This window comes from Danio rerio, chromosome 12 (genome assembly GCF_049306965.1).
Source record: "Danio rerio strain Tuebingen ecotype United States chromosome 12, GRCz12tu, whole genome shotgun sequence".
Taxonomy (NCBI): domain Eukaryota; kingdom Metazoa; phylum Chordata; class Actinopteri; order Cypriniformes; family Danionidae; genus Danio; species Danio rerio.
Window position 1 is genome coordinate 43,730,001 of NC_133187.1, and position 16,229 is coordinate 43,746,229.

Consider the following 16,229-nt stretch of genomic DNA (forward strand, 5'->3'; position numbering starts at 1 on the left):
TTTAGGCTGAAATTCTGTTTTGTGTTACACTGGGAGGTTTTTAGGGGTGTGGCTTGGTGGATACTAACAAATGCCAGTTTTCAATTGGATAAGAGCTAGGGCATTGCTGTGCGGATGCTGGAGTGTTCAATGGTTGTCTGCAAAGTCATTGCAATGTTAAAAGAAGATATTTAAATAACCCCATGGGTGGTCTACACGGATTTGTTAGGTTGAAATTTTGTTCTAGTGTTCCACTGGGAGGTTTCTAGGGGTGTGGCTTGGTGGATACGAGCAAATTTCTAGAGGGATTGTGGTACTGTGATATTTCAATGATTCCCTATAGGGGTAGACACAGTTTTGTTCTAGCGTTCTACTGGCTGCTTTCTAGGGGTGTGGCTAGGTGGATATTAGGAAATTCCAGTGTTTAATTAGATGGTTCCAATGGTGTTGCTGTGCAGATGCTGCAGTTTTCAATTGGTGTCTGAAAAGGTATTGTAAGATTAAAATGTGATATTTAAATGATCTTCTGGGTGGTCTATTTGGACTTTTTAGGCTGTAATTCTATTCTAGCGTTCTACTGAGTGGTTGCTAAGGGCGTGGCTCAGTGGATACTGGGTATTCCAGTATACAGCACAGTTGCTAGGGTATTAGTATGTAGACTGGGTGTTCTTGAGTTCTATTATGTGGTTTCCAGATAGCTGCTAATGCATGTCCACATTTTATTCTTTCAAATAAAAAATCCCAAGTGTGATTGCTTAGAAAACAGCATCATTTCAGGCATTTTTTACGTCTGCAACACAAACAGTGCTTGGCTCAGCAAGAATCACTAATGACAGGCTATCCTGCAGCATTGCTGTTCTGTCCCGTCCACAAAGGACACTCGTGGACATGTATCAGCAAACGAGAACACACACATACACATTCACAAACCGTGTTCACCTTGGCATGCCCTGCCACCCTGCTCGCTAAATGTGATTGTGATTAACATCCCCAGCCGACCCCGCAATACAATAAATAATCCAAAGATCAATACTTACTCGACAGCACAGGCGTCTAATCACATACAGAGCTTCTGCATTCACAAGCCCACAGGATAATACATCAATAGCATTTATTCAATAGCTCTACAATGATCAGATGAGATTAGTGGCATAAAGAGACAAGAGGACATGAATGTTTATGCATAGGAAAAGTACAGGTGTAAACAAAGCCGTACAGGTTATTCAAGTAATAGATTTTTCAAATTCTCAAAATCAATTCAGGTCAGTGTGTTGAACTCTGATCAAACACAAACATAAAGCAGGACTATGTTTGATATATATTTTATACATATACACTCACTGGCCACTTTATTAGGTACACCTGTCTAACTGCTGGTTAATGCACATGGCAGCAACTCAATGCATTTAGGTATGTAAACGTGGTCAAGACGATCTGCTGCACTTCAAACCGAGCATCATAAATCCAATGAATCACTTCAATCAGAGTGCACACACAAAAAATGTTGAGTTGTTATAACACAATTTTGAATAAAATATTAAAAAGCCTATAGCGATTAGGATACAATTTACATTGCGTTTGTCCATATTTGACCCAACGTTGGATTACAACAACCCATGCTGAAACAACTCAATTAATTAATTGTTTCATGTTCAATCCACTTAAATTTGAAAAAAACTAATATGTTAACTTAATACTTAATACAAACCGATTATGTGGAACACAACATTTTTTACAGTGAATAAGAGCACCAGCAGTCATGCGGTTGATGTACCGGTCCGTTGTGGTAAAGAAGGAGCTGAGCCAAAAGGCAAAGCTTTCAATTTACCAGTCAATCTACGTTTCTACTCTCACATATGGTCATGAGCTTTGGGTCATGACTGAAAGGGCAAGATCTCGGATACAATCGGCCAAAATGAGTTTCCTTCACAGGGTGGCAGGGTGCACCCTTATGCATAGGGTGACCCGGGAGGAGCTCGGAGTAGAGCCGCTGCTCCTCCACATCGAGAGAATTCAGCTAAGGTGGCTCGGGCATCTGTTTCGGATGCCTCCTGGACGTCTACCTAGGGAGTTGTTCCAAGGATGTACCACTGAGAGGAGACCTCGGGAAAGACCCAGGACATGCTGGAGGGACCATGTCTCTCGGCTGGCCTGGGAACGCCTCGGGATCCCCCCGGAGGATCTGGAGGAAGTGTCTACTCCTAAGTTCTGTCCTAAAACTGTTGCCCCCGCGACCCGGTCCCAGAAAAGTGGAAGAAAATGACTGAATGATGAATGAATAAGAGCACCAATATGTCTGACCAGCGGACACTATTCCAAATATCAGTGCTTTCTAGATTAAAGAGGGAAAAGCATCCTATTTGGATCATTCCGGACATCTACACACTGCACATGTCATTCAGAGACCTGACACAACCTTGTTTTCCTCAGTACTTCTCTCAATTAGTGAGTCCGGAAGGGATATATTGTAGAGCGCTCAGCTACACGAGAGAGATCGATACCAGCGGGCACCGACTGCACTGATATTTTCATACTCCAGGAGAAAAAAACAGATGGCAAAAAGCCCAGAACAAGAAAAGCTCTGAAATGAAGGAAGCAGCTTCTCTTTAAAGTGTAACACACACACGCACACACACATATACACACATGCTCGCGGCTAAATATAAATTGTGAACCATCTGATATAGCACAATCAGGCTTTAAAGGGAGATTTGGAGGGAAATTCTTTACTGAGCTCTGCTTTAAAAACAGGACTGTCCAATGCTACCTTAGCAACCGTTGCCATTCTCAACATCAGATACGCTTTTACTGTTTTCCACTACATATTTAAGAAAATCTAGTGTTCATCGTGGAATTAATTTGACAGAAATTACCCAAAACCCATGCCCTTTTCATTTCAAATGATCTGAAACATACTCCAAATTAAATCAAGCAGCATTTTTGCAAAAATAATGCACACTTAAAGGTCCTGTGATGTGCTTTAAACGTCTAATATACGTCTAAACATTGTTGTCTTGGATAAAACAAGGCTAAATTTGGGCTGTCAGTTAAAAATCTAATAGACATCTAAGAATAGATCAAAACTAGACTAGTCATCAAATACACTGGAATGAATAACTACACATATAAAGTCTGTCTAATCTGTCTATTTGAAGACTAGTCTATTGGATTTTTTACTGACAGCCCAAATTTAGCCTTGTTTTAGCCAAGCTATCTGGGAAGTGACTGATTAAAAGGACAGAATCCACTTTTCAGAAAAGCTCCCATCGTGGCGCACCCCATGTGTTTTTCTGTGTAAACTGTGTTGAGGTCTGCCTGTTAACAAAACATTTTCATTCAGCACATTAATTGCGCTGACAGTCCCTGCAGAATAACCTGGGGTAAGTGTTCTGTTCAACCTGGATTCTTTAATTATCAGCTGCCACCCTATCTGACTGCACACGATATGTATGTACAGTTGAAGTCAGAAGTATTAGCCCTTCTGAATTACAAGCCCCCAGGTTTATTTTTCCCCCCAATTTCTGTTAAACGGGAAGAACAATTGTTCAACATATTTTTAAACATAGCAGTTTTAATAACTAATATCTAATAACTGATTTCCTTTATCTTTGCCATGATGACAGTACATAATATTTGAATAGATATTTTTCAGGATACTAGTATTCAGCTTAAAGCAGGGGTCTCAAACTCTAGGCCGGTGGGCCATTTACGGCCTGCCCCTTCTCCTCCTTCCAGCTCGCAACTGACATAAAAATGTAAGGAGATTCAGCCCGCCAAAACATGTGTTTTTGTATCACTATCATTGTTGTCCTGTCGCGTATAGCCACTTGTGGTTTTGACCCCCCACCTATTGGACGTTTAAAGTACTGCACTATAATATATTGTATTTAAGTTTTACGTTCGGGCAACGCGGTGGCGCAGTAGGTAGTGCTGTTGCCTCACAGCAAGAAGGTCGCTGGTTCAAGCCTCCGCTGGGTCAGTTGGCGTTTCTGTGTAGAGTTTGCATGTTCTCACTGCGTTCTTTTGGGTTTCCTCCGGGTGCTCCGGTTTCCCCCACAGTTCAAAGACATGCGGTACAGGTGAATTGGATTGGCTAAATTGTCTGTAGTGTATGATTGTGTGAGAGTGAGTGTGTCTGGATGTTTCCCAGAGATGGGTTGCACAGGGCATCCGCTGTCTAAAAACGTGTTGGATAAGTTGGTGGTTCATCCCGCAAGCAAGCAGAGAAACTACACCGAATGTGAATTGGAGGTGCTATCATTGTATTGTAATATTAATATTAATGTATTATTTACAAGTTTTAATCCGCAATTAATAACAAAAGAAAAAAAATAGAGTAGGAGAGTTTAGCTGTCGTGGTTAACACAGTGGTCTGAACATCACACTGTGAGTGAATTAAAAAAGAAACGGTCCGATGTAAAGGTGGAAAATTTTGTAGTGTCTATTTAAGCTAAGTGCAAATAACACACCTCGTTGGAATGAGCTAGACGAGTGATTCTCGCCCATCACCGTTTGATTGACAGAGACAACATAACTAAAGAGAGCAGTGAACAACAGTGTGAGTGGCGTAGCTCGTAAAGCGCATGGCAACATGTTTTGACACGTTCGATCATGAACCCGGTTTGAATCCAGCGTCTGATGAACTCATTCTTCTTTGCCTCGCTACATATCAGATTTTGCGACTCTTCATCACAAAGAAGACAAGTAGGAATCATTAATAAGTGTGTGTATTATGTTAAGCGCATTTGAGCATCACATATTATTTGCACATCTATTAAACTTCAATTCAATTCAATTCAGCTTTATTTGTATAGCGCTTTTACAATGTAGATTGTGTTAAAGCAGCTTCACATAAATGGTCATAGTAACTGGAACAGTGCAGTTCAGGTTTTAGTGTTTAAGTTCAGTTCAGTTCAGTTTAGCTCAGTTCAGTGTGATTTAATCATTACTGAGAGTTCAAACACTGAAGAGCAAATTCATCGATGCGTAGCTCTACCAATCCTGAACCATGCGAGGCAGTGGCCACAGCGGAGAGGGAAAAAAAACTTCACCTGATGGGAGTGAAGAAAAAAAACCTTGAGAGAACCAGACTCAGTTGGGCACGACCATTTTAATTTCTCCGCTGGCCAAAAGTCTTGTGCAGAGTTTCATTCGCCGTGAATGAAAACGAAAGTATTTCTGATTCACGTATGCATATTCGTCTTCAGATGGTGCCTTTATAGCAATGTGTGTGCAGTCGATCGCTCCGATTACATTAAGAAAACCGACAATCGCTGCAAATTGCGCTTTAATGTTTGGCTTGTCAACTGTATGGTATGGAAATCTTATAAACCTGCCAGACATGCGGATGATCCCGTCCCATACAGCTGCCATTGCATGGCTCAAAGACACTTTGTAGAGTGCAATTTAACATAATTGCCTCTAGGAGTCGCAAATGGAAATAAAACAAACACACACAAGACGGCAGACATGAAGTTGGCGTGGACCAACGCACACTCTCACATTAATTTCATCGTTACTAAATCCAAAAGTGAGCGTGAAACCTGGTGTACGCAGTTTTTGTGCATACAGTGTTGATACAGAAGGGCCCCAGGTCTGTTGTCTTAAGATGCATCAATAACGTCATTTTTTCTTGTGCTTGAATGTAAAAAACGTCCCTCCTATGAATTGTTAGCTACTGAGATGGCCTCCCGCCAATTTAAGTTTGAGACCCCTGGCTTAAAGTGACATTTAAAGGCTTAACTAGGTTAATTAGGCAAGTTAGTGTAATTAGGCAAGTCATTGTTTAATGATGGTTTGTTCTGTAGACAATCTGAAAAAAATATTTCTTAAGTGAGCTCATGGTATTGCCCTTAAAACGGTTATAAAAAAATGTAAAACTACTTTTATTCCAACCGAAATAAAACAAATAAGACTTTCTATAGAAGAAAAAATATAATGGGAAATACTGTGAAAATGTCCTTTCTCCTTTAAATATCATTTGGGTAATATTTACAAAAGAAATTGACAGGAGGGCGAACAATTGTGACTTCGACTGTATGTGTAGAGGTGGTTTTACGCACCAGTCTGCGGATCTCTCTTTCGCACTCTCTCTTGATGCGGTTGATCTCCTCTTGGTGAAGATGGTAGACGCTGCGAATCTCGGCTGCTTTTATCTTGTCTGCTTGCAGCGCCACACTTAAAGCGTCCTCCATTTGCCTTTTTACACCCTTTAGATCAGAGATCTCCTGCTGAAGTCGCATTCGCTCGCCTTCAAAACTCCTCCTAGACTCCTCTCGTACCTCCACCATCAGCGCAGACTTCACCTGCACATACAGACACACACAAATAGAGATTCATATATTATTAAATAACATTTAATGTAATTATTTATTTATAATAAAGAACATTTGCATTGAGTGATCAATAGTTTTACTAGTATTTTTTTATGGAGATGATATTGTCACCGTTTAGTGAATAGTACTCAATAATAATGCTAACCATTGAGATTTTATTTTTTGGATGATGTTTAAATAACCATTAAAAATAAACATTTAGCTTTAACAGCCCAAAAAAAGAGAGCTAAAAATAAGTTTATATATTTTTAAATAAATACAATGCAAGAACTGCTTGTTATTATAAATTAATATTTAATATGGTGTCTATTGGTTGTTTATGCTTTTATTCAGTCATTCATTCATATTAATTATAAAAGTAAAGCATAAGATTTTCATTATTATATTTAAAATAATGAAAAAAATATTTAAATTTATAAAAAATTACATATTGTTTATATACAGTGTTAGGTTGCAGCTGGAGAGGCATCCGCTGTATAAAACATATGCTGGATAAGTAGGTGGTTCATGCCACTGTGGCGACCCCTTATTAATAAAGAGACTAAGCTGAAAAGAAAATGAATGAATAAATGCACAATGTATGTTTTTTATTTCCATTTTTTACAATTTATTGCTCTTTTTTTCAATAAATGTTATTATTTATTGAATAATAAATAAATTATAATTAAATGATAATAATTATATTAAATAATAATAACATTTATTGAAAAAAAGAGCAATAAATTGTAAAAAATGGAAATAAAAAACATACATTGTGCATTTATTCATTCATTTTCTTTTCAGCTTATTCTCTTTATTAATAAGGGGTCGCCACAGTGGCATGAACCACCTACTTATCCAGCATATGTTTTATACAGCGGATGCCTCTCCAGCTGCAACCTAACACTGGGAAACACCCAAACACTCTTACATTCACACACAAACACGACAGACAATTTAGCTTACCTAATTCAACTACACAGAACATGCATTTGGACTGTGGGGGAAACCGGAGCACCAGGAGGAAACCCACATCAACACGAAGAGAACATTCAAACTCCACACAGAAATGCCAACTGACCTAGCTAGTCAAGGCTCAAACCAGCGAACTTCTTGCTGTGGGGCGATCATGCTACATTGTGCATATAATATTTATATTGTAATAATTAGTTAATATACATTATTGTTTAAAGATTTTACATTAAAATATTCAATTTTAATGTAATTTTAAATATATTGAATATTTAAATCAAATATTTATTTCATATATGTTAAATATTGTTTTATTAACTGCTTATAATAATAATAATAATAATACATATTGTTATTACTAAGATTATTACTTATATTTGATAATACACATAATAAACATATCAAAATATATAATAGATTATATGACCTTTTAATATAATTAAATTATTTATTATGAAATATTTTTAATTTCTGAGTTCATATTTTATAACAATACAATTATATACATATATTAATATATTATTATTAATGAGAACATATTTTAAATAATAATAATAATTATAATTATTATTATTATTAGGCGACACAGTGGCACAGTAGGTAGTGCTGTTGCCTCACAGCAAGACGATCGCTGGTTCGAATCTAGGCTGGGTCAGTTGGCGTTTCTATGTGGAGTTTGCATGTTCTCCCAGCGTTCGTGTGGGTTTCCTCCGGTTGCTCCGGTTTCGCCCACAGTCCAAAGACATGCGGTATAGGGGAATTGGGTAAGCTTAATTGTCCATAGTGTATGAGTGTGAATGAGTGTGTATGGATGTTTCCCAGAGATGGGTTGCAGCTGAAAGGGGATCTGCTGTGAAAACATGTGCTGAATAAGTTGGTGGTTCATTCCGCTGTGGTGACCCCGGATTAATAAAGGGACTAAGCCGAAAATAAAATTAAAGAATGAATCATTTATTATTATTATTTTTATTATTACATGTATATTCATAACGCAGTATAAGATCAATCAATATGTCATAAACTGCAGCGGCAGCCCTTTGAGCGTCACCTTCTCAGTGGACCCATCTCTGAGTGCACTGACGAGGGCCTGCAGTCGCTGGATCTCCCCGTCTTTGATCTTAATGACCCGCAGCAGCTCAGACTCGTGCTGGCGCAGCAGGGTTTCCCGAACTCCGTGCAGCTCCCGAAGCTTCTCCTCGTGAAGTTTGGCTTTTAGCTCGGTCACCACCACTGTGGACTTGTGCTGCTCGTGTCGAACTTCCTGACTCTTCTCTCTCTCCAGCTTACTGACCTGAGAAAACAAAATCCAGGGTCAGCCAGTAAATGTCGGATACATTATAAATATGATACTAAAGAAATAATGCATTTTAATTAAATTGTCCAGTACAATGTAAGGTTATTCACATACAGTTGAAGTCAAAATTATTCATCCTGTGACTTTTTTTTTTTTTACTTTTTCAAATATTTCCCAAATTATGTTTAATAGAGCAAGGAATTTTTCACAGTATTTCCTACAACATTTTTTCTTCTGGGGAAAGTCTTTTTTTTTTTTTTGGCTAAAATAAAAGCTTTTTTTTGTTTATTTTTCTTTTATAAGGTCAATATTAAGGCCCGTTTCCACTGAGTACTACGGTATGGTTCAGTACGATTCTATTGCCGTTTCCATTGTCAAAAGGTACCTAAAAGCGAACCGTACAGAACCACTTTTTGGCTACACATGTTGATTGTTGTTTTTGAAGCAAAATAAGGATGAAATGTATGCTATTTATTAGGGATGTAACAATATTGTAAATACCGTCATACCGCAATAGTAATTTTTTTCAATATTACCGTAGGCGCATGACTCAATAAAACTATATTTCTGAGAAAAGTTTGCTCAGGCGAATGAAGCGAACGGGAGGTAGCGGGAACTACAATTCCCATCAGCCTAGGCGTGGCCATCATCCTTTGCGGTCTGTTGTCACTACAGATCCAGTAATGCGGAAATGGAGTGTGCTGCTAGTAGCGGGGAAGAAAAAGAGCTGGAAATGATCGAACCTAAAGCGGGTTTTAAATTGGATGTGTGGAAGCATTTCGGTTTCTTTCTAAAAAGATACAAAAAGGAGAAAAGGTGACAGACAAAGAAAAAAAACGGTATGCAGGTACTGCCAGACTGTGCTGAAATATAAGTCGGAGAATACGACTAAAAACAGTCATGGGGACTGCAGAACACAGCACACTTGTTAGGTTGATGCAGACATTGACTTGTACCGCAAAGAGACCTCTATCTCACTCATGGTTTGTCCTCTCAGGTGGTGGAACGACAAGGCACAACGTTACCCACTGCTGTCAACCTTGGCTAAATCATATCTCTCTGTCCCAGAAACCTCAGTCCCAAATGAGAGGGGTTTTTTCAGTTGCAGGGGACATGCCCAGAGATCCCAGCTTTTACCAGATTATAGTTATATGATAATTTTCCTTAAAAAAACATCTATCTATCTAAATGAGTGAGTAAATGTGATGAGTTTTCAACAATACTAAATTTAAGCTTTATTTCTTTTATATGGTTTAATAGTTTTTTGTTATTAAAATTGAAAAATTGAAGTTCCTGTTTCGAAACTTACAGATAGATGGCTAATTTTTATGTCATTAATATGTTCAGTGCTGAGGTAAATAAACACTTTTGGCACTTTTTTCGAGTCTTTTCATTAGTTTTGTTTTTCCTGTAAATTATTTAATAAATACCGTACCGTGCCATTCGAGGTATTATCGTACCGTGAAATTCTGATACCGTTACATCCCTACTATTTATCATTCATGACTAATTTGTAAGTCTGACCACTCTGAACACAAATGAAATAAGGAATAATTCAGATTCAGCATTAAATTCTGCATGAAAAACTCACCAACCTTTAAGCAACAATAAAAGAGATGCCTTAGCAAAAAAAAATCAAACATTTAATAAAACTAGGTCTGAAGGAAAGACTTTGAGACATTGAGAGAAGAGTAAAAGTCTATGCTACTGCCTTTTATAGACTTAAATCTGTTTGTTGACAGGCAGATGGAGACAGTAACCTGAGGTGAAATTATCCCTGGACCAAAACTGGGTCAGACGGTCACCGGACAGCTTCACATGCTTTTACAAAGCAATTTCACACTGTAGCAGACAAAACAGGTAGACGATTTGTCGCATTTTGTATTCCTCCAGTCAGTGTCTGTTGGCATCTGTCAGAGCTTGTTTTTGCAGATTAAAGATGCTGAATATATGTCGGGTCATAGAAAGTCTGGAAAATGACATCCTGTAATCTGGTCAATGTCAGAATTGTCTGTAGTTGTGAGTTATAGAGGACTGAAAGCAGAAGTAATCTTGTGCCTTCGGGGAGTTTATATTAATGCAGAGTAAGAGAATATTTAGAGGCGAGGTTTAGAGTCCGGCGGGAGTCAGTGTTGCCTTTGGTGAAGAGCCAGCGGTCCGTGATGTTAAATTAATGTACAGGGTTCAATATCAGTTTAGAGAAGATAACTTATGCTGCATTCCATATCCAGTTGAAACCAGAAATTTACATACACTCTAAAAAAAAAAAAAAAAAAAAAAAAAAAAGGAACGTAACCAATTTTTTAAAAAAATGTCTGATGGTAAATCATACTCAACGTTTACTATTTTAGGTCCCTTAGGATTACCTAAACAATTTACATTTGTTAAATGCCAGAATAATGAGAGAATTTTTGGAGAATTTTTTATTAATTTCTAGACAGTCAAAAGTTTACATACATTTCCTTTTTTTAGCTTTGATTTTAAACTGTATGACTTTGGTCAAATGTTTTGGACATTTTTCCACAAGCTTCTTACAATAGTTTGAAGGAATTTTGTCCCATTCCTCCTGACAGAATTGGTGTAACTGAGTCAGATTTGCTCGCACAAGCTTTTTCAACTCTGCCCACAAATTTTCTATAGGATTGAGGTCAGGGCTTTGTGATGGCCACTCCAAAACATTCACTCTGTTGTCCTTAAAGCACATTTTAACTAATTTGGCAGTATGCATAGGGTCATGGTCTGTTTGGAAAACCCATTTGTGGCCAAGTTTTAATTTCCTGGCTGATGTCTTGAGATGTTGCCTCAGTATTTCTACATAATGTTCTTTCTTCATGATGCCAACCACACTGTGGAGTAGACCAGTCTTTACTGCAGCAAAACAGCCCCCCAACATGATGCTGCTGCCCCCATACTTCACAGTTGATATGTGTGGATCTTGTCGGAAAATATGGCGAGAAGTCCTACATGACGGTAATAGTTTGATTGTGGTGTTTACTTCAATAATGCCACTAATATCAGTATACTGCACATGTCTTAATTCCATTTCTGTTTAGTTCAGTGATGACTTTAGTTGGATTAAGATGATCAAAAAAAAATAAATAAATAAATAAAAAAATCGCTGTTTGGCGCTTATGAAGGCCTACAGTTCAAAATCCATGTTTAACTAAAGAAACAGTTAGTAAACACAAGTGCATCTTATTAAACATCATTTATTTTCATCACCAATTATCATAGTAGACCAGTTTCTCAAGCAGTTTGTGATGCATTTTGAAAACAGGAGATGAGCCCCTGGTCTAATGTGTCACCTGGCTTGAGAAACCCATTCTCAAAGACTTATTATTTGGGTAGCACACATATTCTGAATGCCTTCGGCAGAATTCAAATGGGCCATTTTATTCTAGATTAACCTAGATTTAAAAAATGAATCTATGCCCACCTATAAATAATCATTTTTGTAAGATTTAAATACTTATTTTTTTCATATGTAAAAATATTTGTGTTTTGCTGTACATCATGTGTTTATTAAGCTCCCAGTTCACGGCTGACTATATTAAAATATGGTCATTTCCAATTTAGTTTCTAATTACACTATCACGTCTTTTTCAAGAAAACAGCTGCTTTAGAACTTCAAATGTTCAACAACCTTACAGTTTTATATGTCTTAACAATAAAAAATGAAAAAAATAAATAAATTACTCTGGTGAGGATCGAACACGCATCGACGACGTCGAAACGCAACGTGCTGACCACTGGACGACAGTAGTTACATTATCATTACCCTGCAGGCTGCATTTCGCTCATGGGGCTGCGAGACAATAAATCAGAAGAGCGGCGCCTCGGCAAAATAATGAATAAAAAGAGTGAGAAACACTCTTCAGTCAGCTAGAAACACCGGCCCTCGCGGCCAAAAAAACGGACCGGCCCACCGGGAACTCCCCCGGTCCTCCTGATTGGCCAATCCGGGCCTGTTTTAGTCAGTCAATGGCGCAGCCTATTTCAGTTCCTCAAAGTAGCACACGCGAACAATGTGCCTTAACACACCTCTATTTATACACCAGCACACCCATGACTCCACAAAGTAGCGCAAATTATTTTGCTATTTAAACAACGTGGTGCAAAACATGAAAATTAATGTTGCACTGGTCTTTAAATCGCACCAAATCGCACCATACACGTCTTGCACCAGATTTATCATAGGGCCTATATTCTCCCTCTCTCACACACATGCAAAGACAAACATGCAAAAGCACACACAGAAGCGCACAAACATGCATAAACACAGACGCACATACATACACAAACACAGCCACACACTCACATACACTCACATGCACACACGTACACTCTCTTATAGAGGGTCTACAACAGCTGTGCAGTGGTGACGGGTGGGTTGGAAACACCTTCATGCCATTCTTTGATGTTTTGAGGAAACAAGAAACAATGGCACAGGAAACACATCAAACACCTCTCCATGACTTTCCTTCCCCTGACAGACTTGATCTTGACATTTTGATAAGACTCAAACAAGGGTCAGGAAATAAGATGGAAAGTCCAAAGAAATGCCACTTCTTTAATACACACACAGATGTAGAGACAAGCAACAGTGTAGTCCATAAAAATAAACATCAAAACTAAGTTGCAAAAAAGCTTGATCAGCATATAACTCAATAAGGTTCCAGGAAGCAGAAACCCTTTTCTTTTTCCACAGGTTAACATATTTTTTAACAACAATTAAGATAATCTATGTATTTATCAGTCATCTGTTTACATTCACTCAATGAATTTTAAATCAAGCCGTGCTTAATAGTTCAATAATTGTGGGTAACAATTTACTTGAAGAGGGTAATGTCAATGCACAGTTATATACAATTGAAACCAGAAGTTTACATACACTGTATAAACAGGCACATAACCATTAAAAAAAATCTGATTATTGTGACTAAACTTTTTCTCTTTTAGGTAAGTTTGGATTTGGATGCTTAATAGCAAAATAAAGAGAGAGATATTTTGGAGAAATTGTTATAACTTTTCTTGAAAGTCAAGTTTACATACGATAAGATTATTATGTCTCTGAAAAAGCTCAGATGATGGTGTCAAGGTTTTGGAAGCTTGATTGACTATTTGACAACATTTGAGTTAACTGGAGGCACAACTGTAGAATAGTATTTAAGGAAAACCTCAAACACACTGCTTCCTTGTGTGACAACATGGGAAAATCAACAAGCCAGAATCAACAAGAAAGCCAGATTACAATTTACTAAATTACACTGGGAAAAGACTAAGGGCTCTATTTTGACAGTCCATGCGCAGAGCGCAAAACGCAGGGCGCAAACACTTTCAGGGCGTGTCAGAACGCATTTTTGCTAATTTAAGGACGGGAAAACCTGCTTTGCGCCATGGCGCATGGTCTAAAAGGATTGCGTTTTTTTTCTTAATGAGTTATAGGTGTGTTTTGAGAATAAACCAATTAGATTCTCATCTCCCATTCCCTTTAAGAGCCAGCTGCAACGCACCAAGAGCACATTCGCTATTTACAGGAAGCAAAGTAAGTCTAAGTGGAAAAACTGAGCATTTCACTAGCAAACAGTTAACAGTTAACAGTTTTTTAACAGAAAACTGTTAAACAGAGCATCTACTGCGTGAGAATGAGAGATAATGGATCTACTTTCACATTCGCTCTTGGATAGGGAAATCTTTACGCACAGACATCAATTAGTCTATAAATAAATAATTTTGTTTGTTAAGCACAAATATTTGTTTCAAAACTATTTCTAAATTCAGTTCTAATTTCCAGCAAACGAATAAATAAACAATAATAACAAAATAAGCTCAAAAACCTGAGTTATATCCTAAAACACATGATGAGCCCCTTATGGTCTAAAACCTGACAGGTGGGCAAATCTAAGCTTGTTTTTGATAAAACAAATATAAATATGGATATAATAAATAATACTGCTAATAATAATAACATTATACAAAAGCAAATTGTTATGAATGAACTGAAAAAGCCCTCCGAGATGAAGAAGACATAAAAGCAGTGATTTTTCATATTTATGTAGGCTAGAAAATAATATGTTTTGTAATATTTTAATCCTTTATATTTATATTCTATATCTATTCTTATTATATCCTATATATATCCTTAATATTTAAATTTTTTCATATGTAAAGATATTTGCCTATTGCTCTCTTGTGTGTATTAAGCAGTGTGTAAGCGAGGCGCAACTCTGCGCCGGAGTTTAGACGGGGTTTGTTTTGGTCAAAATTTTGTTTTGGGTTTGTTTCTCAAAATAGCAACGCGCCAGCAATGCGCCTCAGAACGCCTTCCTTTTTAGACCAGAATGCCTATGGGCGCACAAATGAGCGCTAATGCATTTGCTATTTAAACAGCGTAGCGCAACGCCTTAAAACGACTCTTGCGCCAAGCTCAAACTACCAAAAGACTATTGGGCCGCGCCTTGCGCCACACTGCGCCGGGTGTATGGATAGGGCCCAAAGTTTTGGAGACATGTCCTGTGGTCTGATGGAACTAAGATTGAACTGTTTGGCCATAATGACCAGTGTTACATTTGGAGGACAAAGAGGAAAGCTTACAAGCCTAGGAACACCATCCCAAGGTGAAGTATGGGGTCGGCAGCATCATGTTGTGGGGCTGTTTTGCTGCAGGAGGGACTGACGCACTTCTCAGCATAGATGGCATCATGAAGAAAGAACATTATGTAGGAATACTGAAGCAATATCACCAAAAGGCACGTAGGTCTATGTGTTTTTGTTTTATTTGTTGATAATTTATAGCGTAGATTATAATATAATAAATTGAGAGATTAAATCGTTGTCATGGACCATGTTTCTAATAATAAGCTTGAGAAGTTGTCTGTAGCAGGGTGGTGCTGACGTCACAGGTGAGCGCCCCGAGAGCAGTGTAGTTAGTTTACAGCCTAATGTTAGCTTTTTAGTTCTTGCGTTTGCATTTAAGATCCAAAAGTGCTCAAAGTTGTATTTTCGTGGGAGGATTAACCAGCTGGACAAAACCTGTAAGTGTAATGAACAGTGTTTGAACACAGAGCTTATTATTTGCAATCTTCGAAAAGCCTATGGGAAACTTCTAAAGGGATTTTATTGAGGGAACCAGTTTTATGCTAGCAGATGATTAGCCTTCAAGGCATCATAGTTCCTCCGCTCTATTTGAGGAAACTAAAGATAGACAACAAGGAGGCACTGCCGGAACACATAAGCACATCAACACGATGCTAATCACCAACCGTCCAGTAATCCGGACAACATTCAACTCGATCAGCTGGTAGCGTGAAAAGAAACAAAAGCCATCAGCGGGGTCATACCGCCCTCTAGTGTTCATTTTAAAGATGAAATCCAGCCATACGAAGCTCTGGCTACATAATTCACGCTCTGCAGAAATGTATACAGGGGAACTTTTCACTATGAGCCTGTGTTGCATGACAATCTTATGAACACCCCTTCAAGTAAAGTTATCAAATATTGAAAGGTTTTTAATGCTCTTCTTGGAAACACTGAAGCAAATGGCTTACTTCTTGTTGACAGAGTAAAACTATGGTAATTTTCCAATGGTATCACTGGGTTCAAATATGACATTGCTGCATTTTAAAGAGTACAGTATGTAATTTCTTATTCATTTGAACAACAGATGTCTG

The 16,229-nt window shown here is 37.9% G+C and overlaps 1 protein-coding gene across 15 annotated transcripts in view; it reads right to left on the bottom strand.

The window, feature by feature from the left end:
• The window catches only part of jakmip3 (Janus kinase and microtubule interacting protein 3), a 91,516-nt gene that overhangs the window by 49,155 nt on the left and 26,132 nt on the right, over positions 1 to 16,229 (bottom strand). For all 15 annotated transcript variants that reach the window (XM_073918862.1, XM_073918861.1, XM_073918866.1 and 12 more), the window contains exons 4-5: positions 8,314 to 8,556; positions 6,042 to 6,284 (exon numbers count right to left, since the gene is read on the bottom strand). In XM_073918862.1, coding sequence (XP_073774963.1) covers positions 6,042 to 6,284; positions 8,314 to 8,556 — 486 coding nt within the window. The remainder of the gene's footprint in view (positions 1 to 6,041; positions 6,285 to 8,313; positions 8,557 to 16,229) is intronic.